This window comes from Neopelma chrysocephalum, unplaced genomic scaffold, assembly GCF_003984885.1.
Source record: "Neopelma chrysocephalum unplaced genomic scaffold, ASM398488v2 Primary Assembly neopelma1_65, whole genome shotgun sequence".
Lineage (NCBI taxonomy): Eukaryota > Metazoa > Chordata > Aves > Passeriformes > Pipridae > Neopelma > Neopelma chrysocephalum.
In genome coordinates this window covers 1,312,361-1,338,841 of record NW_020897722.1, presented here as the reverse complement: position 1 = coordinate 1,338,841, position 26,481 = coordinate 1,312,361, and the positions used below count along the sequence as shown (strand labels likewise).

Below are 26,481 nucleotides of genomic sequence, written 5' to 3'. Positions count from 1 at the left end.
TCCCAGCAGGACCAACACTTGCCTGGCTGCCTTCTGCTGCTCAGGCTGAAAAGTGGCCATTCCCAGGGGCAGTGTCGCTTCTTGTGTGTCAAAACCAGGCTGTTCCCTGAGGCATCAACAGAAATTTTTGTATAACTTGTGTCACTGTTCCCAAAGTGATTTTTGTGTATTGTCTCCCTGTGCCAGCCCCATGTGCTCGCCTGTTCTGTGCAAATGGCACAGCCTGGTTTTCCACAGCAACACAGACTGAGCAGCTTTCCAACAAATAAATCCATCCTATATTCAGAAAGTTTGGATCTGTAATGGGTCAAGATCAAATACTTTCCACTCCAATAAAAGCTAGGGAGGATATTAAAGAATATCACAAAAATCTCGTCTGGAAGACACCTCCAAAGCCCAGTCCAGCATCCTGCTCCAGCAGGACTCCTGCCAATGCTGCAGCTTTTTCCAGCCAAGCTCAAACCCTTCAGACATGGAGATCCCCCCATATGCTTGGGCAATCTGTCCTGGGCTGCACCACCCTCCCAGGGAAGAACTTTTACCTAAAGTCCAACTGGAGTCTACAAAGCTGTACTTGGGGCTCACAGCTCCAGTGGAGATGGGCACTACCTTCACCTTTTTGGGCAATGAACATTTATAGGACACAAAGAGCACATGATGGCACTTCTTGGGGCAGTGGCACTGCATCTGAGTCCCTCTGAAGGTGCACAGACGTGTCTGCTGTGGTCAGATGCAGTGATGGGAGATTATTGCTTTCCATGGTTCATCACTGCTCTCCCCTCCTCAAGAGCTGCACCTGTAACAGCACTAAAAACCCCCACAGTTATCTCAGACTAGTCACTCCAACAGAATTAGTTTATTTCTGGCCAAGACGTCCCTTCCACAGCACTGCCTGAAAATGGAGCAGAACTGTCCACAGCTTGGTGCTGCCAGTGAACATTCCAAGTGGAGTAAAGGATCTCACCTCCCCATTTAAGAGCAAGAAAAATAAATCCTGAAAGCAACTCCACACCCATGGCTTGGGAGAGAAGCCATGAGTGAAGCCTCAGACTTCTTCAAAAGCCCTGCTTTACGTGCAGTGAGGAATGCTTTGTGTACATTACCCAAGATCTAGCTCAAAAGGAACTTCTCTCCCTCTTAAGCTTGTTCTGGAAGGACATGCCAACCCTCCTCCAGCTGCACCCAAGGAAAGGACTTGGATTTCAATTCCCATTCACTGTTAGGAGGGTTAATGCAGCCAATGCTGGAGCCAAGTCCAGTATTCCTTGTTTCCCCTTGAGGTTTGTGCCTTGCAAAGAGGGGCTGTGCACAGCCCTGGACGGGCAGCAGCACTTTGTGCTGTCTGTGTAAGGAGGAACAGGCTCAGAGGTGTCAGCACAGGAAGATGTACCGGGCTGAAGTTCCCTGCTGTGCTGGAAACAGCCCATCCCTCGGTGTGCACACACAGCTCCCCTTGGAAGGGCAGGCACGGGATATTTAGGGCACCAACTCTGCTCTGGGAGGCAGCTGAGCCAGCAGAGCTGTTTGCCAGGGCACAGCCTCCCTTGGGCTGCTGGTCCTCAGAACTCAGAGAGGAAGGGCTGGTGCAGCACCTGCAGGAGGGTTATGAGGGAGATCAGCTCCCTCACTGCAGCTTCTCCACAGCTCTGCACCCTTTCACTGAGAGCAACAGAGTTACCCAGACACTCATTTCTGAGGTTTATGGCACAAAAAGAGAGAAAATACACCCACAGCCTCCAAGTTATGGTGTCTAATACAGCCACTGGTAACCAAGAGGGTCTTTCACGAACATTTCTGTGTGAGCCCACAGGACCCATCTGTTCATTGTGTCTCCTCCCTTCCTCACTGCCCCAGAGAGCACCCTGAGCACTTGTCAGTTCAAGCTGGAGCACACTGGAAATTCAGACCTAGCAAGGGCATCCTGGGGATCTGCAAAAGAACCTGGTGCAGGAGCAAACTGCACAATTCACATCACTGAGCTGCCTGGGCACAGCAGCTGCTTTCACAAAGGAATCAGAGTCATTTTTTGCATCTGCAGTTCCAAAGCTTTTTCAAATGGCTGCTTTACCCAGATGAGGGAAGTGAGAGGGGAGCAATCACAACATGCTCTCCTCTCCCTAGGATAAATAAGAATCTGCATTGGCACTGAACTGCTCCAAAGAGTCCCCCACAAATTCTGTCTTAAGATATCATTAAATATGATGTTGTTTTTACTTTCTTTTCTCACTGGTTTTGTAATGACTTAGCAGGTAACAGGGAAAAACCACTTCAGAGTTCTCAAATGGCCAAAATGTTGCCTCTCAGTCAGAGAATATCCTCTGAACAGTCGCAGAAGATGAAGGAGACAAGTGATTCAGAGAGCTGTAACTACCCACAAGCTTTGAGAGCTCTGTCAAAGTCCCTGAGCTGTACTCTACTGCAGACAAGGGAAATATTTTCCTGCTGTTGCAGTTTCCCTGGGCTACCTGACTGTATCCACCCCAGGGTGAGAACCAGATTTCCAGGGGATTACCAACTGAATCCAGGAGTATTGAACAGCTGCAGCCCTTGCCTCGGGTGGTTTTCTGCCCCACAAGTATGAAAACCAGTGAAAGTTGCATTCCAGTGATGCCACTGAGTTTTGCAATCCTTAGGAAGAAAAAGCATTTCCTCCCCTCCCTCCCTTCTTCCCAGATGGCTGCTCAGGAAGTCATTCTGCCCTCACCACGTGCAGAACCACATCGTGTGTGTTATTGTTGTGTGGAAATTCGTAACAACAAAATGTGTGCTACTAATCACACCCCCTAATGCCTTCAACCTAATTAACCTAACACAAGGAGCTCTCACTGCTGCAAAACACACCTTGAAACGTTCACAGACTGCTCTGCAAAAGGTTTCAAGGCTGGCTCTGTGTCTCACGCTCCTTGTCTCACATTTGCATGGAGTTCACAACCCTTAAAATGAACAGACACCAAAGGGCAGCATCAGCATCACTGGGTCTTCTTCACTTTCCCTGCTCAGAAGGGTTTGTCAGGGTGTGCAGTTTTGTGCCTGCCACATGTGGACACAGGAAAAACTGGCAGGCAAACAGTGAAGTCCAGCCACAGGCCCTGATGCTGCTTCACACACCCAGGACTCTGTTAACAAGTGTTCTTATGCCACATGCATCAGTGTTTGTCAAAAACTGCTGTGCACAGATGAAACAGATACAAGGGGGACAAACCCAAAGGAATGTATCCTCCAAACCCCCAGGCTAATGGGATTGGCTCAGTCCACACCAATAAAGTTGCATTCTCACTCCTCACCTTGCAAACATGCGAAGATCCTCAGGATTTTGGGCAGCAGGGACGTTCAGGATCGCTTCCCGCTCGTGTTCCAACAAGCTGGCCAGGAGATTCTCCGTCATCCTTTTATTCAGGGGTGAGTCCCCACCAGGTATCAACTCAGCACTGGAATTATCCATGCTAGGGCTTGTCAGAGTCATGTCATCACTACTGGCTATTGGGGGGAGAGACAGAGATACACACAATCTTTATATTCCTCAGCATAATGATGCAAAGATTACCAATTCAGGCTATTTCCATGCAGCCTTTCCAACTAATCCCTTCGGATTTGTGGAGCAGAGAAAGTGGCTCTCCAAATGCCCCATGAATCTGCAATTAGTCATATGACAGCACGGCGATTTTCTCAATGGGAAATTCAAATGTTTCAACAAAGTCATCAATTTGTGTGGAAAACTCTACTTCTGGAGACCATAAACAGTCCATAAAAAACATCTGACAAGAAAATTCCCAGCCAGCTCTGCTGGAATACCGTGAAGTGGTAACATGAAAAGCCTAACAAGCACAGAAGGTGGGAGCAGGCAGAGAGGCCAAGAAGCAATATCCTCTTGTGAGCGAGCCAGAAGAAGCAGATCACAGACTCATCTGACTCACATTCCAAGATTTCTGCCCTAAGTCATGACTTCTGTAAAGCTCAAAGTCATACAGAGGATCTCTCCCCATACCCAACCTGAGAACACTGCTCAGAGCAGCACAGGCAGGAAAGTTTGAGGATTTCAGCATTGCATCTGACTCATGCTCTTGAAAAAACGCTTTCCTGGAATCACCCTGAAGAATGGCACTGAGATTAAATAAGTCAGGAGACATAAACAGAAATCAATCATTTGTGAGAATGAGCCAGCTCTGTGTCTCCTCAGGTGGCTCCATAGCCCACAGAAACCAGTGTTTGAAACAAATTCTCAGTTTCCTTTCTCTCCTGAAATCCAAAGTTTGGGCAGTAACAGTGGTGCAGCCAGAGGAACACGGGGGTTACTGCTGAGAGCTGCTGTAAAAGCAAAACTGGAAGCACCTCTCATAAAAATCTTTTACATGACCAAATGAGAACTTGGCAAATTACAAAGCATTGCTTCTTTTTAAAAAGAAGAATTCAAGGTCTATTAGTCCTTAGGACTTTCACCAGTGGTTAGTGTGAACTGAAGAAAGGCTGGGCCTAATTAGCAAGGACTCCACTGAGAGGAGTGGTCTGGTTATCAAGGCCTGCTGGCCCTTGGCAGGGCTCAGGGCAGCTCTAGGAGTGAGCTGGAGTCTGAAACAGCAGAGACAAGTGTGCTCATACTTGGAGAACCAAAGCTGAGAGCATTGGGGGTGCTCAGACTTCGGCCTCCAACTCTGGCAGTGAAGGGCATGTCCTCATCCTGGGCCCGGAGATCCTCCTCGTTCGGGGGCACCATCAGGCACACGTAGGTGTGGAGCTGGATCAGGAGCCTGTGCTGCAGCATCCATATCACCATCTGAATGAGCTGGGTCTGCACAGGGAGGAACAGGGGATTAAACACCCAGGAAATGAAGTACAGGGGCAAAACAACACACAAAGGTCAGACTTTGTGACTAACCAGTCGATGAGAAAGGCTTTTCACCCCACAGGAGAGTTTATCTCTTTTCCAATCATGAAAATGTGGCCAGGCACAAACATTCCTCACACCCAGAGCCTCTGTGGGTGCTCAGGCTGTAATGGAGCCTTTAATGTTCAACATGTCTTTGTGCAACACTGCCCAGCACAGCCAGAGACCTCTAAGGAACCAGCCCTGCCCTGGTTTGCTGGTTTCTACACAAGAGCCACTAAAATAAATCACCAAAGTCAGTCCCAGATGGGCAGAGTGAAGGGCAGGCTCCCCTAGAGAGCTGGGAGAGGACAGGGGGATGGGGCAGAGCTGAAGAAACCAGGAAAGGTGCCCAGGAATAGGAGCCATTTGCTGTGAGATGGGAAACTGCTGAGTAGCCATGGGAGAGGCTCTGGAGATCAGAGCCTGCCAGGGCTGGGAGATACAGAAACAGCACCACCACCAGCAGCAGAAACCTTGGCAAGGGCCAGCAGGTTGTGCTGCCAGGGAATCCCCTCTCAATGCAAAGGGTCAGTATCCCTCACTTGCTGCTGTAATAACACAGGCCAAGCTTATAAAGGCACCTGGGGTTTCAGGGTGCAGGCAGGCAAGAGGTTCACAAGCACTGAGAGATGTCTCTCATATCAAACACACCCAGCACCTGTGTCAGAGCAGCTGCCCCACGTCCCCCAAGCGCTGCTCTGCAGTGGGCAGAGCCAGGGGCAAGTGTCTGTAGGATCTGGGCATGGCCTGTTTCCAGGAGCTTGGGAGGGGCGTTCAAAATGCATCGTTGTGTCTGATTTCTGCATGAAAAGCCTTTTCATATCACTGCAGGCAACCCTCCCCGTAGCTGAGGGCTCTGAGAACACTGATTCACTGACAAAGCTGTTTGGGGATTTCATAGCAACCAACAGTGTTTTGGTGGGAGAAACACATGCAGCATGAGCTCAGGCTCTGAGAAGGAAGCTCACTCTGCTGCATTAATCATCAGGGTAACAGGCCAAATCTCAATAAAAGCCCCAAACCCAAGTTCATCAGCCCACATAATTTTCCTTTTCCCATAAATCTTATAATTCTCAGTTCCTCCTCTGCTATCAAATCACAAAAGAAGCCTCTTTTGTTTGCAGACAGACCCACACCCTGCCTTTTCTGGGATTACCACTTTTGGGGGCTCAATGGATTTTAACCTCAAAATGTATTATTTGGGATCGCCTTCAAACATGTATTTTTTGGAAAGGCCATAATTCATTTTACATGTTTAATGAAAAATCTACAGGAGAGGAAGGTTGGCAAAAGACACTAAAAACATAGTACTTTGCTAACATCTGAAGTCAGCCTGGAACAGTGAGGAGGTTTATCCAGTGATTATGTTGCTGTAAACCTTCCTTCCAGATGCAGGCCTGGATGGAAAGATGTCTCATTTATTTTGCTTAAATTTCCAACCTGCTGGCACACAGCAATGTCTGATCAGCAAATGAAAGAGGTCTGCACATTTCACAGCACAAAACAACCCTGGAAAAATCCAAGGCAACTCAAGGAGACAGTAAGACAGGCTCTACCAGACCTGCAGAAGCCTGACCCAGACCCACCTCCACTGGTCACTTTGGTGGTTTCATGAGTTACAGAAAGAGCCAGTTGCTTTAGTTACAGCTCCAAGTGCATGGAAAGTCTTATCCAACACTCTCTAATCCTGCACCTTCATGTCTCTGCTCTTGTGGAAATATCTAGACAGCCATCTGGAAATGGGCTGTGACCAACTTCAGAACTAGAGGAAACTTCTTCCATACTGAAGTGAGCCTGAAAAATCCTCCCTAGACCAGAGAGACTGATGATCCATGATGGTTATCTGCACTAAGCCAAACCTCAGCAGGCATTTGGTACCTCCTAAAATCCAGTCCTAGAAAAAGCCCAAGTGCTGCAGGGTCCTGCTGCAGGGTCCTGCAGCTGGTCCCTGCCCAAATGGTGTGCTCTGTGCCACCACTGCAGATGTGCCTCACACCACTCCCACTTCTTCTGGGTTTAAGCCCATTTCTCACCAGCAAGAGTGTTTTCACAGATAAGGTCTACCAGAGGCTTTGCTAACACCTTCTGCTGCATGGCCTTCTGGACACCAACACTGAATTTCCATCCACTCTCCATCTGCTCCTCCTGGGCTCTGATGGAGTTTACAGACAGGTCTGCAGGAGCAGAGGCTTCCCCGAGCCATCTGTGCTGTGCTGGCTGTTGGAAAAGCTCCTCCTCCCCCAGAAGTACAGGGTTATCTTCGTGTCTGGTCTCAGCCTACTTGATCAGAGCTGGGCTCCTTGCTGAAGCCAAAAGGGCTGGGAGTAGCTTCCCAGGCAGGGTATACTTCAATCCCAGGACTGCCTGTGCTCCCTCAGCTATCCTCTGGCACAGCAGGAATCCACAGCCAGCCTTTTCTGGCTGAAACACCAGGACCGTGAGGGAAATACAAAGCAAAACATTCTCTGTTGCTTAATTTAACTACCAACCCACTCCAAATTTCATCCATGTTCCCTTTTCATCCTTCCCATCTGCCCATGCTGCCTCTTCCCAGCTCTGAGGGGTCCTGTCTGCCACAGCATCTGGTCTGTTCCTGCTGGCACAGATCAGCCCCAGCTGATCCCATCCCCTGCATCTCCCATCCCAGGGCACAGCAGGGCCCAGGCACAGGGAGAGCCCGTGCAAGGCAGCACGGGAGGCACTGGGACAATGCCCTGCTTTGTGCAGACTGACACAGGCAGAGATGCTGCACTGGCTCCCAAAAACATGGGCACTGCATGTCAGCCCAGCTGGGCAGCTTGGGAGGGCCAGAGGAAAACTCAGCCCCAACTGCTGGAGGGACAAGATCCAGCATTCCTTATTCTCTACTCTCTGGAACCAAGGGAAGCACTTGTAAAACTCTTGAGAAATGTGTTAAATAAAACACATTTCCTGCAAGGAGTCTTCAAGGCTGTTTTCTTTCCCTGGGCTAAAAAGCTAAGGATAACTGGGAGCAGCAACAGGTTCAGGAAAGGGAAGGGAAAAGAGCAACCCAGGAGCATCCAATCCTAGCTTGTTTCTCACTACGTGAGGAGACACTCTCAGTTAACACACAGCTTGCTTTGCCTACTGAAGCACACAAGCCCCTTTCTCCAGCCTGGATCATCCAGTTATTTGACACATGCACTCTTCAGGGTCCAACTTGAGAACTAAGGGCTGCCTTGTAGGATGGCACCTTCCAAGTCAAGAGGGTGCAGGGATGTTTGCTGAAATATGTTTCTTTAGCATTCAAACCACACTGTTTTATGGAAGGCAGATCAGCTATTAGAGCTTCTCCTTATTTTACTGAAAACAGACTCTGAAAACTCCTACTAATGTAATATGAAACATCTACTGTCTAATCATTAGCTCTAAATTCCCAGCTTAAACATTCCCTCCATTTAGGCCTATCAAGAACATATTTTTTTAACTTACTGTGCTAAACCCCGACTTTATACCCAGTCCAACTGAATATAAATGGATCTTAATACCACTTCTCTACCTCTCCCAGAAAAAGCTCCCGTGACTCCTAATGCCTTCCAGATGCCCAGCAGAGCAGTCCCATGTGCAGTGTGGCTCTCTGAAGACACAGCTGCCTATTCAGAGTGTGCAGGCAGCTCCCCTCCCACTCCATCCCCCGACACTCGAGCTCATTTTCCACTGAGCCCCACACAAAGCACGGCACGTTTTCCGGATGCAGAAGGCAGAGGCCTCATCCCCCAGTGCCTGACTCCCTGCAGGATGGCCAGACTCACTAAAACAACAGGGAAAAGTTAAACAGATTTAGTTCAGCAGCAGCTGTCGTGCTTTCCCGTCTGTTTTTTCCTGCAGTTACCCACGTCCCATCAAGGGAGAATCAGAGAACTACAACAGTAACAACGTGTATTATGGATGCAGGGAGGAAATGAGATGTCTGGTTTACCCAGGAACACTCCTTGGACCTGGTGGTGGAAGGATCCCTCCTGCTGGTCCACCTTTGTTGAAGGCAGGGTAGGGAGATGTTACAGCTTCTCCTGAAGCAGATACTCTAGCTGAGGTTACTGCCCAGATGAGGGGAAGCCACAAGCACCATTCCCTGCTCTTAGTCTGCAAAGAAACTCAATGCAGAGCAGCTGGGTGTAAAACTTTGACGTTGTGCAAAGAATGCACTGCACTGCAAAGCAGTTAAATGAAGCCTTCTCATGCACCAGTGGCAGTGCCTGGTACAGATCCTGTCCAGGCTTTGGGTCTAGGAGGTTTTGAAGGGATGTGCAGCCCTCTGAACCCCCCCAGAGCTCCACTCCAGTGTGTTCTGTGCTCACATCAAGGCTGTGCCACGGGGACAGGAACCAGCAGTCACAGGCAGCACAACAGGGACAGTTTCTTTGGGGTCAGGGTAGAGGAGATCCAAACTGCTTCTTTTCCAGTAAAAACACTAAAAGGGAACATGAGTTCTCCTTTGTATCAGCTCCCAGGATCCCCCTACCCAATGGCTGCACCCTGGTGATGTCCAGGAGAGTCCCAGGCTGCACTGGATTGCTGAGTCCTGGTGACACTGCACAGCCTGGTGGAGCCAACAGACAACTCCCTGTGAGAAGGGGAGAACAGCTTCTGCTCCCCTCACCCCCCCAGCTGCACAGGGTCTGCAGAAATCACCCCCTCACTCTGTGCCAGCCCTGGAGCTCAATGGACCTCCCCTGAGCGAGTTCCACCTGCTAACCTGGCAGAAAACTAGTGCAGCTGAAACAAGTGAAACGAATGGAGTCAAGCTGGACAGGAGCCAGAGCTGTAGGAAAGGGAAGAAGGAAGGAGGAAGGTGTGTGTATGTGCACACCTGGGAGTGGGAAAGGAAAACAGGGCCTGGACTCAGCAGCACCCAGATATCAGCAGATCAGCAGAATTGTAGGTGTGGGCTCAACCTCACACTGCTGCAGCACAGCAGGGAACACAGAGAGAGGGCAGCAGGCAGAGAGCACTGCAGGAATACCAAAATCTTCTCAGCTGAGAGATACACAACGACCAGAGTTCAACTGCAATACACTGCTCAGCATCACAGGCAAGAAAAGAGATCAAGGATCAAGGATTCCTGTCTCTGGCACAGGGCACAGCTGGGAGCACTGGCAGGGCTGGCAGACACCACTCCCTGGAGATCTCCCACCTACTTGACTGGCAGACACCAAAAGCAGATTGTAGACATGCACTCCACCTTTCAAGGCAGTCCTGTCCTTGCAGGTCGTTCGCACCTCCAACCAGCCAAAAAATACCACAGCACCCCAAGTATAAAAACAAGTGTCACATTTTTTTCATCCACCCAAAGGAATGGAGAAATTCCACCCATGTAACAGCAATCCAACAAAAATAACTTTGTCCCCTTTCAAATACTTTTGTATAAAAACAGGAGGAAGGGCTCTGAGAGCTCTCCTTTTTTAAGGAGGGCTCTACTAATGCCTTCTGTATTCTCTACCCACTCAGAAGCAGATGCCAAAAGGAGGGAGCAAATCCTGGGCTTAAGACAAGAATCAAATGGGATGGATGCCATGAAACCAATAACAGTGTCTGCAGAAGATACACCCCCTCCCACAGTACTGACCTTCCAGCACAAATGACCTTCAGAAGCACAGGCAGTGCCCTCAGCCTGATGGAAAGCACGAGATAACAGGCAACTGCTGAAAATCTTCAAAGTTAAAAAACCTCACATCCCCTCCTGTGCACACAGAGAACAAAACTACAGGCAAAGGTCCCAACTTTGTCAATTTTTTTCAAAGGCAAAGCAAATTTGACAATATTTACAGTTCAGAGTGTAGTTTTTTATCACTGCACAGTGGAACAAAAACCTATTCACATCTCATTAGATTAATTGTATTGACTGGATGTCTGTTAATTACAATTGGAGCCTGATCACTTCAGGACAGGGATTGGAGTCACATCTCTTAAAAGGCTGGTACCTAACAAAAAATAATACAGAGTCCTGCATGGGTAAATCAAAGTAGAAGAAAATGTACTGATATGAATACCTCGAGAAACTCTCTCCAATCTAAGCTACCCCAAGAGCTGTCACACTTTGCTTCACCAAAAAGCCCCTTGCCATGGCTCTGAACAGCCCACTGGTGCCTGGTGGGCTCCATCTCCAAACACACACCCCCTTCCCAGTGTGGCCCCAAGCCTCCTGCAACCACGGCTCTCAAGTCTCCTTTTCAGCCTGTAGCTTTTCACAGCATCATCCTTCATCCTTCCACACAGGCTGAAAGGATGCTGAAAGCCAGCTGTGCTGCTGACCTGTAGGACCCCACCACGGACAGGTGAGCAGCTAAAAAGCCACATTAGCACTCCATCAGCTCTGGCAAGCATTTATCACACTGTTGTTTCCAGGCAGAACTGCAGCAGTAAGTGGCAGACCTTTATTTGTGTATTTTAAACAAAAGTAGGACGCCTGAAAACAGCCAGAAGTATTGAGGGAGAAGTATTAGGGCAAGCAATTAATTTTGAAAGGAGTACTGAAAATGTCTCCTGCAGCTAGAATAAAATTAATGCTATGATTTCAGCTTCAATTTTCAGGACACTGATTTGCCTGTACCTACTGTGAAGTCCTGCTCTTCCCCTGCCTCCCAAGGTGGCAGCTGACCAGCACATACTGTCGGGATTAGACCTACATCATGACTTATCTTTATCTCTGATCATCATCTCTGCCAACCTGTAATTACAACAAATTCTTCCCTCCCAGTTGTGCCCAAGTGCACAAGTGATGTTAATCTTCCCTGTCTCTGAGCAGTGGCTGAATTCATGCAGCCAGCAGGTCATCCAAGCCTGAAGGCCAGAAACAACACCAAGAGACATCAGCCAAAGAACTCTGCCTGTGCTTCCTCTGCCACACTGAGCTCTCCTCAGAGGTCTGAGCCCCTTCATCTGGGAACAGAACAGTGTCAGCCAGGAGACCTCACATTATTGAGCTCTTTCTTGCACTTCACCAGTTCCCAGAAGTGCCACAAGCCATGACATGCGTGAGCAAAACAGCTCACAAATCCCAAATCCACACATTATTAACCCAAATCTGAACACTAAAAACCTAATTCTGTAACACATGGATTCCTGCTGACTCCACGCTGAGTCTACTTCCTCCAACAGCCTTTCAGCAGTCCCAGTTTCACAGCAAAACTAAGTGAACAGGCAGTTTGCTTTCAAAACCAGATTGTGAACTTGGAGCAGATGGAATATAATAAAATTAAATGTGATTGTGAGGAACCCACAAACTTGCACTCAAGCCCTACTAATTTATGATAGTTCTCAACAGACCAAATGGAGTTTCAGTTTTCCCTACTACATCACTCCAGGAAAACAAAGATTCTGATATTTTTTTAGGGCCGTGCTTTGGTTTTGTTCACCTTGAACATCCCCACCGCTTTGTGGCACGGGGACGTGAAACAAGAAACCATAAGTTGGAATTGGAAACTTCTAAACCTGCCACAGGAGGTTCCTGACCAAGCCCTCCAGAAGCAGCACCGTTCCTTGTTCTCACGAGCAGGAGGACAAGGAGCTGTTGTGCACTGCCCCGCTCACCTCCTGCACGGGCGGCGCCAGCGGGTTCTTGAACTCCGAGAGGGACACGGGGAGGGAGAACTTGGAGAGCATGGATGGCAGGTTGTGGCCACGGAACTGGCAGGAAAACGCCTCTGCCAACGGAGAGTAACTGCAGGAGACAGGGAAAGGCAGAGATCAGTCCTGCAGTGCTGGTCAGGGTGACATTTATCCATTTACGCGTCACGGAAGTGCCAACTGCCAAATGAAATATCCTCTGTGATCTAGGAAAACCCTAAGGATGTTCATGGCATACTGCATCCTGCAGAAGTAACTAGAAGCTTTTGCACTTATATTCAGCTCCAGGATATTATTCAAGGCGTGGAGGGAATCCAGAGGAGGAAAATATAAGTGATAAAAAGTCCAGACCTGCGCAGTCTCTGGTCAAAGGGACAGGGACTGGGCAGTCCAGAGAAGGCAGGGATGGGCAGGATATACACACAATCTCTGGATGTGCAGACTGCAGCTGCAGATGTGGCTGTTCCCCCTGCCTTTGCTGACAGGACAAGCAATATGACTGATTAGAAGTGAAGGAGAGTCAAGTTAAATATTAGGAAAACTGTTTTAAGATTTCCATCTCCAAAGGTCTTCAAGAACAGCACTGCCATATATGACACAGGCACAGTTGTTCCTGAATGACCTCAAGGTCCCTTCCAGCCCTATTTTTATACTTCCATCAGAGAAGTTTTGATTTAAAACTATTTTCCTATAACTGAGTTCCAACACAGAGTCTAAAAATCCAGCACAGGAAGGGTTGCCAATCTTCAGCACAGCAAAAATACCCACCACTGCCTCCACATCTTTCTTTCTGTGCCTCTGCCTGCTCTCCAAATGGCCACGTTGCCTTCTGTCTGTGAGAAGGCACACAGTGTAAAATGCCAACACATGACACAATACAATAGTGATGGCAACACTGACTTGATCTGATTCCATTCAGGTGATGCTGTGTGCCAGACACACAGACAGTCCTATAAAACACCCACTTAACTTCATCATGAACCATTTTGTTTTGTAAATGCTTCCCTCTTGCTCCAGGTCCACACAGCCTTCCTGATATGGACATTCAGTGAGCAAGAGTACTAAAAATACCAACAGCAGCTTCACAGGGTAAATAATGCTCCCAGGGCCCACAGTACCACAGGAGCATATTGATCTGCTCTGCTGCTCCTGCCTGCCCACACTGGCTGTGCAAGTTCAGGCACAGGTAATGGTTTGTGTGTTGCAGAGTCTCAGCAAATTCATACATGAAGAAAGATCCCACTCTGTGTCCAGTCAGAGGAGGAAGGTGCCTCTGCACTCCTCACCACTGTGCTGCTACAGACACTCATCTACTTACAGACAGACACTGGCATTTGGAGAGAGCATGTAGACATTGTTTTCACAAAGAGGATAAATAATAATTGCTTTTCCCCAGTAAACGAGATGTGCAGCAAGCTGGAAAACCTGCGTTGAGAAAACAGGGAAAAATTAGGGGAGCAAAAAGCACAATTCAAACTCTCAGCAAACGTTCCACACAATGACAGAAAAACCTTGTCTGAACTGAAATGAAAGAAAAACGTTCTGTCCTTTCACCCTGCCTTCAGAATAAATTCGTGGTTTAATATAACATGTGGCACATCAAAAAGCATTTGACAGGGTTATGAAGCTCCAGATATTCACTTCATATTTCTGAGCAACTTAGTATTTCCTGCCTCAAAGGAATTTCTTCAAACTGTATCAACAGAAGTTTAGTTACTTTTCATGCCCCAAAAAACTATTTTTCTTTATGCACAAAATGCATTAAGTGTTATACATGAAAAATGAAACAAAAGAATCAGCCTCTGCTGTGACACAAACATAAAGGAAACCAACACTAACTTCTTACTGCACTGAGGTATTTCAGTAATGAACTACACAAAGTATTTTAATGTGTTAAACAAGTCAGTGGTTGCAAATGGCTCTGGAAAAGCCACATGAATAGTGTCTATGAGACACCAAATCCAGCCTGTATCATTAGATGCATTTAACTGTGCTTTTTTGTGGAGAACAAAACTACAGAAACAGAAGGGAATTTCCAGAGTTCATTCATCCCATAGCTAAATAATGCCAAGTAACACCACAGACCACTACAGGCAGAGCTGGAATTTTATTACAAAGCACAACCTTTCCCTTGGTGCAGATCTACGATCAGGAGCACGTGTGATGATGAGCTGTGTTCTTCTCCCTGTCACACAGATTGTGTCCCTGGGTCTGAACTGACTCGTAGCATGGAGTGGCTCTTCTCTTTTATGGAACATCTCATTCCCAATGACCACAGTCATCCATAGGGGTCTCTCAGCAGCCTTGTGTTTCGTGTGAGTGCCAGAGTGTCATTCCCTCCACTGGCACAAACTTGCCTTCCCAAGGGCTCATCACATCACCTCCAGCAATTCAGATTTGAGATCTGGTTGTCAATACTGGAAAGGCATTTGGAAAGAGCTGCTGGCTTGCAAAAACTGGCTCAAAATTTTTGCCCAAGCCTAATCTAGAGCTTCTTCCAGGGACTCTGCAAAGTCCGTGCACTCATGGACTAAGGGAAACTGATATGTAGGTCTGCACAGGCCTTCAGAAATCTTTGGTAGAAAAGATCTTGGCAGGTCCTGGAGAAGCAACCTACTTGGCCATGGCAGCTGTAAATTTTCACTTGCAGTTTGGGTGCCTCCATTTGCACGTCGACATCAACGTGGCAAAACCCAGACAAACCACTGTGCTGCAAGTCAAGAGTATTATTTGTTCTGGTTTGGGGAGCGTGGGAAGGCACAGAGAAGTCAGAGTAAGTCTCCTCAGAGGGGCACAGGGATGGGACTGGAGGCAACACACACATGGAGGACAGTAGGAAATTCCCATTAGACACGAGGAGAGTTGCTGGTCAAACGCTGGACCAGAGAGGCTGTGGGAGGTAGCCCTGGACATACTCACAACTTGAACGGACAAGTTTCTGATCAGCCTGTTTTAAAGGGACTTGCTCTGAGCACTGGTGGGGACCGGAGACCCCCAGGCACTGCTGTCACCCCGATGTGGCTGCAGGGCTGTGCCCTTTGCTTCTGCAGCCTCTCCCCAGGCTCCAAGGCTGCTGCACTCTGCTCACAGCGAGGGAGCCGACGTGCTCGTGCCCCACACAAACCCCCTGGCACACACAAGAAAACAGCTCGTGAGTTAAAGGCATTTCACAGCTCTGACAGCTCCCCGTACCTGCAGCAATGCCAAGTCAGCATCTTGAGCCAGTTGCTGCAAATTCTTCACAGCAGAGGTAGTTTTAATTACTCTCACCAGGGCAGGAGAGCAGTCCAACGGGAGCTCATTAAGCAACGACTTCTCATCATTTAAAAGTAATAAGGCATGGTAAGGCCTGCAGAAAAATAGAATACATTTGCACAGTAAACTGCAGCTTGTCCTGAAGGCTTAGTTATTCCCACACCACGATACCTGGGGTCAGTCTAATGGTAAAAAAAGAACTTCTAGTATCATCTTTTTGCTCTAACTGGGTTCAAAATGACCTTATTTTTATGTCACAGGGTAAGATGCTCCCTATAAAAAGGGGATAGAGGATTATATGGTAACTGGATACCCCAGTGACAAGGGAAAAAAGACTGCACTGTGCTGGTAGGATATGAAGAACTAGTCTGAAAACCGCTCATCTGCATTACTGAAATACAGAATGGAGTAGAAGAAAGGAAAAAAGCAAGATTTAGTTACTTTTGCAGGATAAAGAGCTGCAAACACGGAATGCAGGAAATAAGGTATGACAGGCTCTCTTTCTTCTAAAAGCAGAGCTACTTCTGGGTCACAGATTAAAATGAACACACAGATCCTCTGCCTGCAAACAGTGCAGGCCTCTGTTGCAGCATCACCTCAGTCCAACCAGCTGATGTGAACACAGAGGCTGTGGCTTCACAGCACCACGGATCCAGCAGCTTCAGGGAGTCCTGTTCTCAGCACTCAGCCCAGGGCCCCCCACCAGTACAGCCCAGTCACACCATCCCCCAGCTGTGCCAGCACAGATGTTTGCAGCACCACCCTCAGAACTGAGGGAGGACTGGCCACACCCTGAAGGGCAGAGCTTGCTCTCACCTGATGGATTTCAGACTCCTCTCGATTGCTTCTGGGGGTATGAAGTTGGTGGCAACATAGTGGATTTTGTGAGGGAGGCAGAAACTCACCTCCAGCCAGTTGTTGATGTGCAAACGAACCACCCCTGTCGTGCAGAGACTAAAACAGCAACAAAATAAATGCATTTACCACGTATCACAAATGAAAGCAGTGGTCCAGATTCACCCTTGCACAGGAATTGGATCAGGAGGGGAAAGACTCAACGCTCCCTGTCTGTCCCCAGGCTGGCTGAGGACCAGCTGATTCCCAACTGCAAAGGCTTCCTTAACTTGTACTTTCAGAGCATCATCCCCTACAGCGTTTTTGGGGAGATCTGAAAGACTTCACCACTGAGCTTCTGCTCCCTCTGCTCTTAACACTGCAGCAGTACCTCAAGTCAAAAGAGTTTCTTGAAGATCTACTCCAAGGCAAAGGAAAACTCCCTAGGCCAGAGCTGCAAAGGGCAAAGATGAATTGGGCACATTGTTTTCACCTCCAATTTCCATCCTCCTCTCCAAGGGAAAAGAAGAGATGTCTGTACTGGGCAAGGGCTGTTACAAGCAGCACATTTCCACAATAACAGCCTCCTTCAGTTCTGCTCAGGTTGTTTGCTTCCTACTAACCTGTTCCTGCTTGTCACACAGAATCACAAACGTGCTTGCTAAATGCTTTCTTCATTCTAGGAAACCACAGGGACTAAGCTAAGCCCTTAAGCTGAATTCAGACAACAGGATTGGAGTGGAAATGATGGACATCTCGGGAATGACAATAAAGTCTGACCCTCGTGTTCAGCCTGAAAGCAAAGATAAGCCTCTTTCACTGAAAAAAAACCAGAAAGCTGGAGATTAGAGCCATGAACGTCATTCAGGTGGTTTTACAGGAGTCTGTAAATCTGGACAAGAGGTGGAATATACCTCTGTAGGGAACTATATTGACTGGAAATGGGCAGTGTAAGCCAGTACCACCTTGCAAACCCTCACAACACTGCCCAGCCCGTTGACAGGGAATGCTGGCCTGGGAACAGCTGTGCCAGAGGCAGTGGGAACATGCAGGGAGGAAGCAGCAATCTTTTCACATACATTGAGTTAGAAACACATACAAACAAACATAATACAAATAATACAAATCTATCTTAAGCAACAGCTAATCTTGCCTGCACCAGAGAACTGAATCTCTGAGGATGTCCTTTGATTTTAAACCTTCTTCCAAAAGAACAGGGTTTTTTGGCCTAAAATGACATTTCAAAGCTTGCACTCTGAAAATTCCAGCCTGAATTTTAAATTCAAGTGTGTTGGGACTCGCAATATATGTCTTTTGTGTCAATAACTCCCATGAGTTTCCCCTCTACACAAAACAGATTAAAAAACATGCCAGGAGCAAATACACGTCTTAGAAACTCTTCATGTGGTGATTTAGCCATTTATAAGTAACATTCAATTGCAGGCCACAAACTAACATGCTCTTTTTCAAGTTCATCTGGCTTTAGAGAAGGTTTAGAGAGACCTGAAAATTCAGCTTTAAACAAAAACACTGGGTAGCTCTGGCTGCTGCTGTAACTACTCACCAAACCACAACAGAGTGGTGAGGGAGCAAACATGATCCCCTCCTGCCTCATGCATGATCAGACTCATTAGGGAAAAATCTCACTGCAGACACTGCTTTTGAAAAGCTGAGGCCATGGGTTTGTTCTCATATCTTCCACTGAACTCCAAAAAAACACTGATTTTTCCAGCTGCAAATGGAGCAGCCAGTGTATGTGTTTTCCTTTGTTAAAAAGGAACTGAAAGGATGAACCCACTGTCCCTCCGGCCCCACCACCTCTCATCTGCTCAGAGGCTCCAGACCCTGCAGGAACATGCAAAGCACAAACACCTCCGTTTTTCTTCATTAAAAGCTGCAGCTCCAGCACCACTGCTCACCCCTCCAGACACACCCCACCGACAGAGAAACCTGGATTCCCTCAAAATTCATCGAGGAAAAGGCACACTGAAGCTGTGGTTCTCCACACCTTCTCCCAGGCCAAATCCTCACAGGAGAAAACATGACAGTAAATGACTGGGACAAGTGACTTAAAAGGCCACCTGAGAGCTACTGGGGTGTTCAACTGGGTTACCCAAAAGCAGCAGAAATACATGAGAACATGAGATGCTTGCAGGGATGTTTTCCCTGCATAGTTTAATATTCATGAAACAGAAAAAAAAATCCAGTTGGTTCCTTTCATTCTTCAGTCCAAGGGCACCAAGGCAGAAGCTTTAATTATGTAATTACCCTCTCCACAGCATAATTTTGTCTACAGTGCACTATATAACAAGAGTCTAGAATTAAAGACAACAAGAAAACCAGATTTTCAGTTCTGATCTGGATCTTAATTTCATTCTTCTGCATTTGCATTCAACTGTACAATTTCCAGCCTTCATTATGACTTTATGCACATGATTTCTCCTTCATCTGCCCCTCCTTGAATGGAAGATAATTTAAGTGTCTAATAATTTGACAAAGAACAAGCTACACCCTCCAGCAGCAACACATGTGACTGCCCTTGGCCAGACAGCAGTTAAATAATGTCACCAACAGAGACACAAAGATTTATGCAAAAGGATGGATAGACGGTCAAGTCCTGGAAAGTGAAGTTCTGACCCACATTTGCCTTCACTTTTACACCTTATTTTAGGGGCAGAGGCAGAACAGCAAAAAGCAGCAACAGAATACCAATAAACAAGTTTCCAGAGTCACAGTTCTCCAGTTCTCCTTTATTCTCCTCAACCAACTCAAACCGTGGAGCAAAGAGAGCAGGACAATGCAGGACTTTGGGAAGGTGAGAACACCACACACCCTGAACCTCAGGGACACAGCTGAAGTGGCCCCTGACAGAAAATCCAGAATCCCACCAAGATTCCAAGGTGCAGTAGGAGTCACACCAGGAATTTACAGATGCCTCTCCTTTGTTCCTTGATTCTTTCCTACAGAGTCTTCACATTGTGTGAGGATTTTTTGCGGTGTTACTGCACCCTGAGCTTTTCCACTGAGTTGACAGTTCACTGAATTATCAGCTGTTAATTCCCAAAGCTCTTTTCAGAGCATTATGTTTGGCCTGACAGGCAATATTTTACATTCTATCTATACTGATTTTTTCCTGTTTCTACCAGTTAACTGCTATCCAGAGACTCTCCTGCAACGTTTCCTTTTTCCCCACAGACTTTAAAAGTAACTGGGCAAAAATAGCTTAATTCCCCATACTCTAACTGGCTATTAAACCCTCAAAGACATTCCATTTTATTCCATGAAAACTTAGTTTCAACACTTCTTTTTAATATCTGGTTAGATAATACCCAATGAGCAATACTGAGGGATACATGGATCAGGATACTGAGGGGGATATCAGAGACTAAAACTGAGACAGGGAGAAGCAAATAGGAAAAGGCTGTTTAATGTCTCCCCATCATAAGACCCAGGAGACATCTCACAACACACACAAGGAGCAAAGTTCAGAAGAAACAGAAAGAAACACAGAAACTAGTTAAGCCATGCACCTCCTTATCAGGGGATGCTGTGGTGGTTCAATATTTGCTCTGGCTCACAGGACTGTGGGCTGATTCCGGGAAGTGAGATCAGCTGAAAGCTGTTCAATATACAGAAATCCCCTCCAGAGCTGCAGGACCCTGGGGAATATTTTGGGGGAATATCACTGCTCTTTTGCTCTACTCTGCTGTGCCCTGAACAGCAGCTGTGAGCCACTGCAACTGTGAGCCACTGCCCCAAAATGGGAACCCAAAAGTTGAGCATTATCTCAGAGAATTGCAGCTTTTTTCATAACTATTGGTGACACAAAGCAATCTCACTTTAAATTTATAGAGGAGTTATGAATTTTTGCATACACACCCCTCATTTTATGTCTGTTCTATTTACATCAGAAATCAAGAGTATGTTTTCTAGTTTGGTGGAGCTTGTACCTTTGGAGTTTGGTTTTCCTAGAGGTTGTAACTTTGAAATTATTTCACATTTCCTTATAAAGGACACGTGGACTGTGCTTTGATGAAATAACTGTAGTTGGATGCTATTTTACAGTACAGCTACATCTAATAATTCATTAAATCTCATATAATTATTCCAGTTCTCACTGAGCTGCTGAGGTAGGCTAGATCTACCAGTCAGTTCATATCCCACCAGACTAAAAATGTATAAAGGCTCTTTGTGTATTAAAAAGAAGAAGCAAACAATTCAATCCCCCCCCAAAAATAATCCAAACTTTCAATTTTATTCCCATCCGAAGCTAAGAGAAGTTTGCTAAAACCAGACAGGCAGTTAGCTATTATCAAGCTCACACATTACCTGCAGTTGCAGATAAAACTTAGTGAAAGCTGTCTTGATTCCCTAGATTGAACAGTGGCTTAAAAGAGACACATTTTAACACTGGTAAATTTGTCAGTGCTGGAAGTGTTGGCAACTGGAGTTTCTTGGGCCTAAAACCACTGTTTTTGTTTCTCCACACCAATGCTGGAGTTTGGGGACAAGATGAACGAAGACTTTCCATTTTCTGATAAAAAAAACATTCTGGTTCTCTCCATTAGAGTCCAAAAAGGTCCCAGGAACTAGATGTTGATTACCTCTAAGCTGTGAGTTTAATAACACTCCATTTCTAGAGCAGCAACAGCGTTACAGTCAAGATGTCCTGGCTACTGATCCTGCCTTGTAAAACACAGGCATTTCATTCAAAACACAAGGAGCATCCTGAACCACGAAAAGATTCTCACACTTGTGGTTTTGCACAAACCAAGTTGCTCAGGAACGTGTTGGGTCTTGCCTGAAATACCTCAGCACCATCTACAGGAAACCAAGGGCTCGGCAGCTCCTCTGGAGCAGCCCTGGAAACGGGGCTGGGATTGCAGAAAGCAGCAGGCACTGGGAAATGCTGGTTTGAGCAAATCTCCAATGGAAAGCTGGGCTCCATTTGCAATTCAAAGTGCTCTCTCCACCTCACTCCCTGTTCTCCTACAGCCAAAGGCTATGCCAGAAGTCTCTGTCAATTAAACCAGCACATTGTCACTGCATGCGTTTGAAGGTTTACCTTCCCAGCAGTCCTTCCTCCTCTAAAATCAGCAGACCAAATCTTTCTATCTCTCCTCTGAGGTCATTCTCACTCCTCCACACTCTCTAGGTGGCCCAAATCCCTCTTGAAATGTGGTCTCCAAAACTGGATACACTATTCATTAAGCAGGGGCTTTACAATCCCCAGTGGGGTTGGTTCCTATCTTACAGACAAGACTTTTATTTTGTGCATTCTTGTCCATCTGCCTTTTCTGTAACCCCATGTCACTTATGACTAACCCTCATTTCACAGAAGACCACACAGACTTCACTCCAAAGCTGCTGCCACACAGAAATTATTAATTCAGCTTGGACTTGCAGAAAAAAATCCTGTTTCTAGACCACTTCTACCTTCCAAAAAAAATATTTAATTCTATGCCTGCCTGGCAAGGTGCTTCAGCTCCTCTCAACTCATCTGATACAGGTGTAATAACCACATTTCTAATTCTCTCATAGGAAATATTAATGGAAAAACACTGCAGAACACCACCTTATCACCCAAGCAGACAATCACACTGTTAGCTATTCTTCAAGTACAGCTTTACAATAAAGCACACAAGCACTTTATATTTTTACCAACACAAAAGTGTCAAAATCTAACTTGCACTACTTCTCCCCCACTCACAATGCCTAAATGAGGGAGAAACTGCCTTATTTTACACCTGGGGGACAGTACCAAAGTGTCCTTCTCTGTGGCCAGTCTGTTCCTCCTTATCTCATAGGTCATATCAGCACAGTCCATGAGTTGGGGCTCTGTGTTGCTCCAGTCACAGCTAAATGCCACAAGATGTCACTGTGTCCCTAAAATTTGTCCCTACAATTTGCCCTGTCACAAATACATAGCCCTAGAGGGACAGAAAAATGTAAGTTTAATATTAGAATCACAGGCTACACAAAAAGTGGTTTTAAACTTTTAGTACATGTTTTGTGTGAGTTGTGTGGAACAATATACCACATTCCATCAAACAAGCTGAAATTCATAGCTCTTAAACATAACAAAGAGCAGCTTATTTATTAGTTTTGTAATGTGCTTTGCAACCATTAAATTCTTTAGGCTCCCAGTGCCTTACCCTGCATGGGTTTGCAGTGATCCCCTTTGTACAAGGGGAGCCACAAGCCAGGGAGGATAAAGGGGTTGTCTGATATTATTCCATGGGCCCTAAGGAGCTCCAGCCTAATTCTCTGAATCCCTGACAAACACCCCAATCAAGGGGCACAGCATCTTCCTGCCCACCCAAGCCTTCTGTGCCCCTTTGTCAAGGCCCTTCCCCAAGCACATATCCTGGGTGGAGGTGCCTCTCTACCCAAGGAGCCACTCGGCTCCTGCTCAAAGTTCAACACCAACTCCTTTGAAATCTTTGCCAGAGCTTCTGATCCTATCAAGAAACAGCATGTTACACTTTCCATTCTGCTGAAAGTCTCAGCATCTGATCCAAATTCACTGTCCAGACATGTACAGTGTAACCAAATGAAGCCAGGGCAGTACCTGACTTGCCATCGGTGCTCGTGCAGCACTTTCCTCTCAGCTGCAGCTTTGGAGCACTTCTCCAGTGATATAATATCCATATTATGACACTTTTCAATTCTACAGTTCACTTGTCATTATGTGCCTCCGTGGTAAGGAAGAAAATAATAATTCTTAAAGCTGTGACAGACATCACCAACTTTGAGGAACCACAAGATATAAAAGACAGACCAAGGTGATGATTAGAACAGCAGTTCTGTAAACATTTCACCTGACTGCTAGGCTTCACATTGCTCTGCCTGCTGTAAAACTCAAATCCCAATGAGTCAACAGCAGGAGGAGGTGGATAATATCCTAAGGAACAAGGCCAGAAGGTTTCAGTGAGGAGCAGCACACTGTGAGCTAGGAATAAAATCCCACTTACCTGTCATATGTCTCTTTGAGATCTCTGGCCAGTTTGCACTTGGGTAGGATGTGATGAAAAGGTGACTGTGGCCCTTCTGTGGCTATAGAAAATTTCAAAACAAGAAAGCAAACAACTGATTTTAAAGCATTTCAACTGATTTCCTCTTCCCCCACCAGATATCAACCAGTATCTAAGGGACAGAAATCATCTCTTTTTAATCTGCAGTTATCTTTCAAAGCTTTTAGAATAACTCAAGTTACATGTTAAAATAATAACAGTGAATTATTGCCAACTTCTCCTAAACCTCAGCTCAGTTAAGCACATGTAACAGTGAATTTGACAAATGATGATTTTAAATGCTTTGTTTTTATAGATGTTATTTTAATTTTTAATGCTTGCAGCAAGATGATGCATCACTGTCAGAGAGACATCACCTTAAACAGTGCATGTTATTATAGTGCATTTTCCTGAAGTACAGTCTATAAAAAGCCTGTAACTATTTGCTAGCCATGGTAACAACATGTAAGAGTGAAGCTTCCACACAAGAAGCCTGGTGACTCAGCACACAGCATGAAAGCATGGAAAACCTGCTCTAGGTTGGGTGAAGCAGGTTCCATGTGAGCTCATCCATCTCAGCCTGACGGGCAGATCCAAAGGGAATGGCTCAGTGCACAGTCTCCAGGGATTGTGCTGAACTGAGCTGTAAGGAAAGCAAAGAAGACACTTCACTTCTAAACTCTGCATAAGGATAGTGATCTTGGATGAGGTAAAATGCAGTCAAAAGCTGTCAATGCTGAAGAGCACCACAACTTGCCCATGCTGATCCCAGCCACCAAAGTAAGGTGGCACAATCAACACTTCTCTGAAGAAGCCCTCCTGGACAGACACATTCCTGCCCAAAGCTCAGCACTCACTTTCTGACATGGCAGACACCTCATCCTGGATGGCCAGGATGAGCTTGGCCTCCCTGGTGAGGTACTGGCAGCGGCGCTCCTCGTGCTGCAGGACGATGGCGATCCTGCGGGACAGGTTGTGCAGGCAGTTTATCACCGACGGATCCGCGTTGGCCTGGGGGGAACAAACACTGAGCCACAGCCACAGCCATGGCACTGCAGGGATGGAGAAGTACTTAAACAACGAGCTTCCACTGAGATCAAAAGTCAGCCTCTTTGGCTGCTGGCAAAAAACAAATTTTCTCCAGCAGCAACCAAGCTGAAGCTCAGAGATGTCCAAATGTAACGGGAAGGCTCATGGATTTCTAAGCTTGTCTGTGTGCATCAAAGGAACACCACACCTGGGGCATGATACTCCTATCTGGTTTATTTTTCCAGTTGTTAATGGGCCTTCTACTAGCAGAGAGCAAAGGACTCAATTTCACACAGTGAGAAAAGGAAGTGTGTGCCATTTGAAAAGGCAGAATATCCCAATATCCAAGTTAAACTCACTGGGAGCACGGGGGCTGCAGTGCCATAACACAGCCCACATGTTGCTACACTGATGTTTATCCTATCCTGCTGACTGACAAGGCAGTAACTAAGTTAGAATTACCAGCACATGACCAACAATTTCATCCCAAATCCAAATGGATTTGGATTTCCACTCCCAAACATTTCACAAATATGGCTTGTTACTCCCACCACATTCGTGCAAGTCCCTGGAAAAATCTATCATGTAAGTACAGCTGCCAAGGGGGATGAGGGGGGGGAATGGTGGCTCCAGCATGAGTCAGCAGCTGCTTCATGTTTGTTAAGACATTTAAAGGAATTTAAACTTCTGGCAAATGATCCCCTGGCATGTAAACTAGCAAACCATGACTCATCACTTTTTTGATTCCACTATTCTTGCTGAGTCACGACACGTTGGTAACCCTGAAGCTCAAACACAGCAGGGTCAGTGCTGATTATAGCACTTGGGTCTTTGCCTGCTCTGTCTGCCCACTGCAGATGGACACTCATCTTTATCTCACAGGGCCCCCACCCACCCTCTGGGCTGCACTACTTCATCCTAGCAAAAAATTTCCCCTTGCTTCTTGCACAGCACTTTCTAGAAACTCGACTGCTCTCTGTGGAGTAAGAGTGTCTCATCTGGCAAATGGATTTAGTGCTGCATCACACGCACAATGACATCACACAGCTGAAGTGCAAAAAAAAGCAAGTTTTCCTAGAACCACTAGAAATTAGATGCTGGAAAAATGTGAGATAGATAAAGTCTTCACTGCACTTCACCCAGTTCTGGGGAATGAAAGAGCATTGGTTTCATCCTTTCTGCTGCCACATGACTCAGTGTGCACGAATGTTTGTGTTTGCACCTGCATCTAAACACACCTCCCTACAGCCAGAGCATGGGGCTTCATCCATACACCAAAACAACATCTCCTGGTGTGTGAAATGTAAAATCAGCTCCTGAACTGCAAACTCAGCATTTCCTGACCTAAGAGTGTCCCAAAGCACAAAACCACTGGATCCCCTGCAGAGCTCAGTGAATGATTTCTTGCTTGATTTAGACTGATTGCTGGGATAATTGCCTTGTGTGAAACCTGCTCCTCAGCTGAGGACAAGACAGTGGATAGGGGCCATGTCCATGTTATTCACCCCTGGAAAGCCAGTGGTAAAAAAGGTACTAGTGCTAAGAGGAAAAAAAAAAAGGTCCTTTCACAAGAAAGGAGCTGGAGGCTTTTAAATCATGACATTATATCCAGTGGAGCGAAAATCAACCATTTCCATAAAGACACCTATTCCAGCTTCCTCTTTTATTTTTAAACAACCAGTGGGCTGGAAAGAGAAAGCCAGAGCTCAGAAATCAAATAATACTCAAACATAATGAAATTTCTAGGGCTTTATACCACCTAATAGCCGTGCCAGGATCCCTTAACACCAACATTTAGTCAACAGAGTAGGCCTGAAAAAAATTCCAAGCACAAACTACATATTTGTTCCAGGTTTCTGCAGAGCATCAAAACCTCTTTATTCCTCATTTGTACCTTCT

General features: G+C 46.4%; 1 protein-coding gene across 8 annotated transcripts in view; it reads right to left on the bottom strand.

The window, feature by feature from the left end:
- The window catches only part of NPRL3 (NPR3 like, GATOR1 complex subunit), a 42,253-nt gene that overhangs the window by 1,783 nt on the left and 13,989 nt on the right, over nt 1-26,481 (bottom strand). For 5 of the 8 annotated variants that reach the window (XM_027683510.1, XM_027683509.1, XM_027683505.1 and 2 more), the window contains 8 exons: nt 24,411-24,564; nt 23,515-23,596; nt 16,523-16,660; nt 15,644-15,800; nt 13,770-13,876; nt 12,416-12,545; nt 4,597-4,786; nt 3,285-3,477 (listed from right to left, as the gene is read on the bottom strand). In XM_027683510.1, the coding sequence (XP_027539311.1) occupies nt 3,285-3,477; nt 4,597-4,786; nt 12,416-12,545; nt 13,770-13,876; nt 15,644-15,800; nt 16,523-16,660; nt 23,515-23,596; nt 24,411-24,564 (1,151 nt within the window). Of the gene's footprint in view, nt 1-1,475; nt 2,934-3,284; nt 3,478-4,596; nt 4,787-12,415; nt 12,546-13,769; nt 13,877-15,643; nt 15,801-16,522; nt 16,661-23,514; nt 23,597-24,410; nt 24,565-24,790; nt 24,898-24,941; nt 25,148-26,481 lie in introns of those variants that run through there. The other 3 variants (XM_027683512.1, XM_027683511.1, XM_027683507.1) reach the window with 3 other exon arrangements.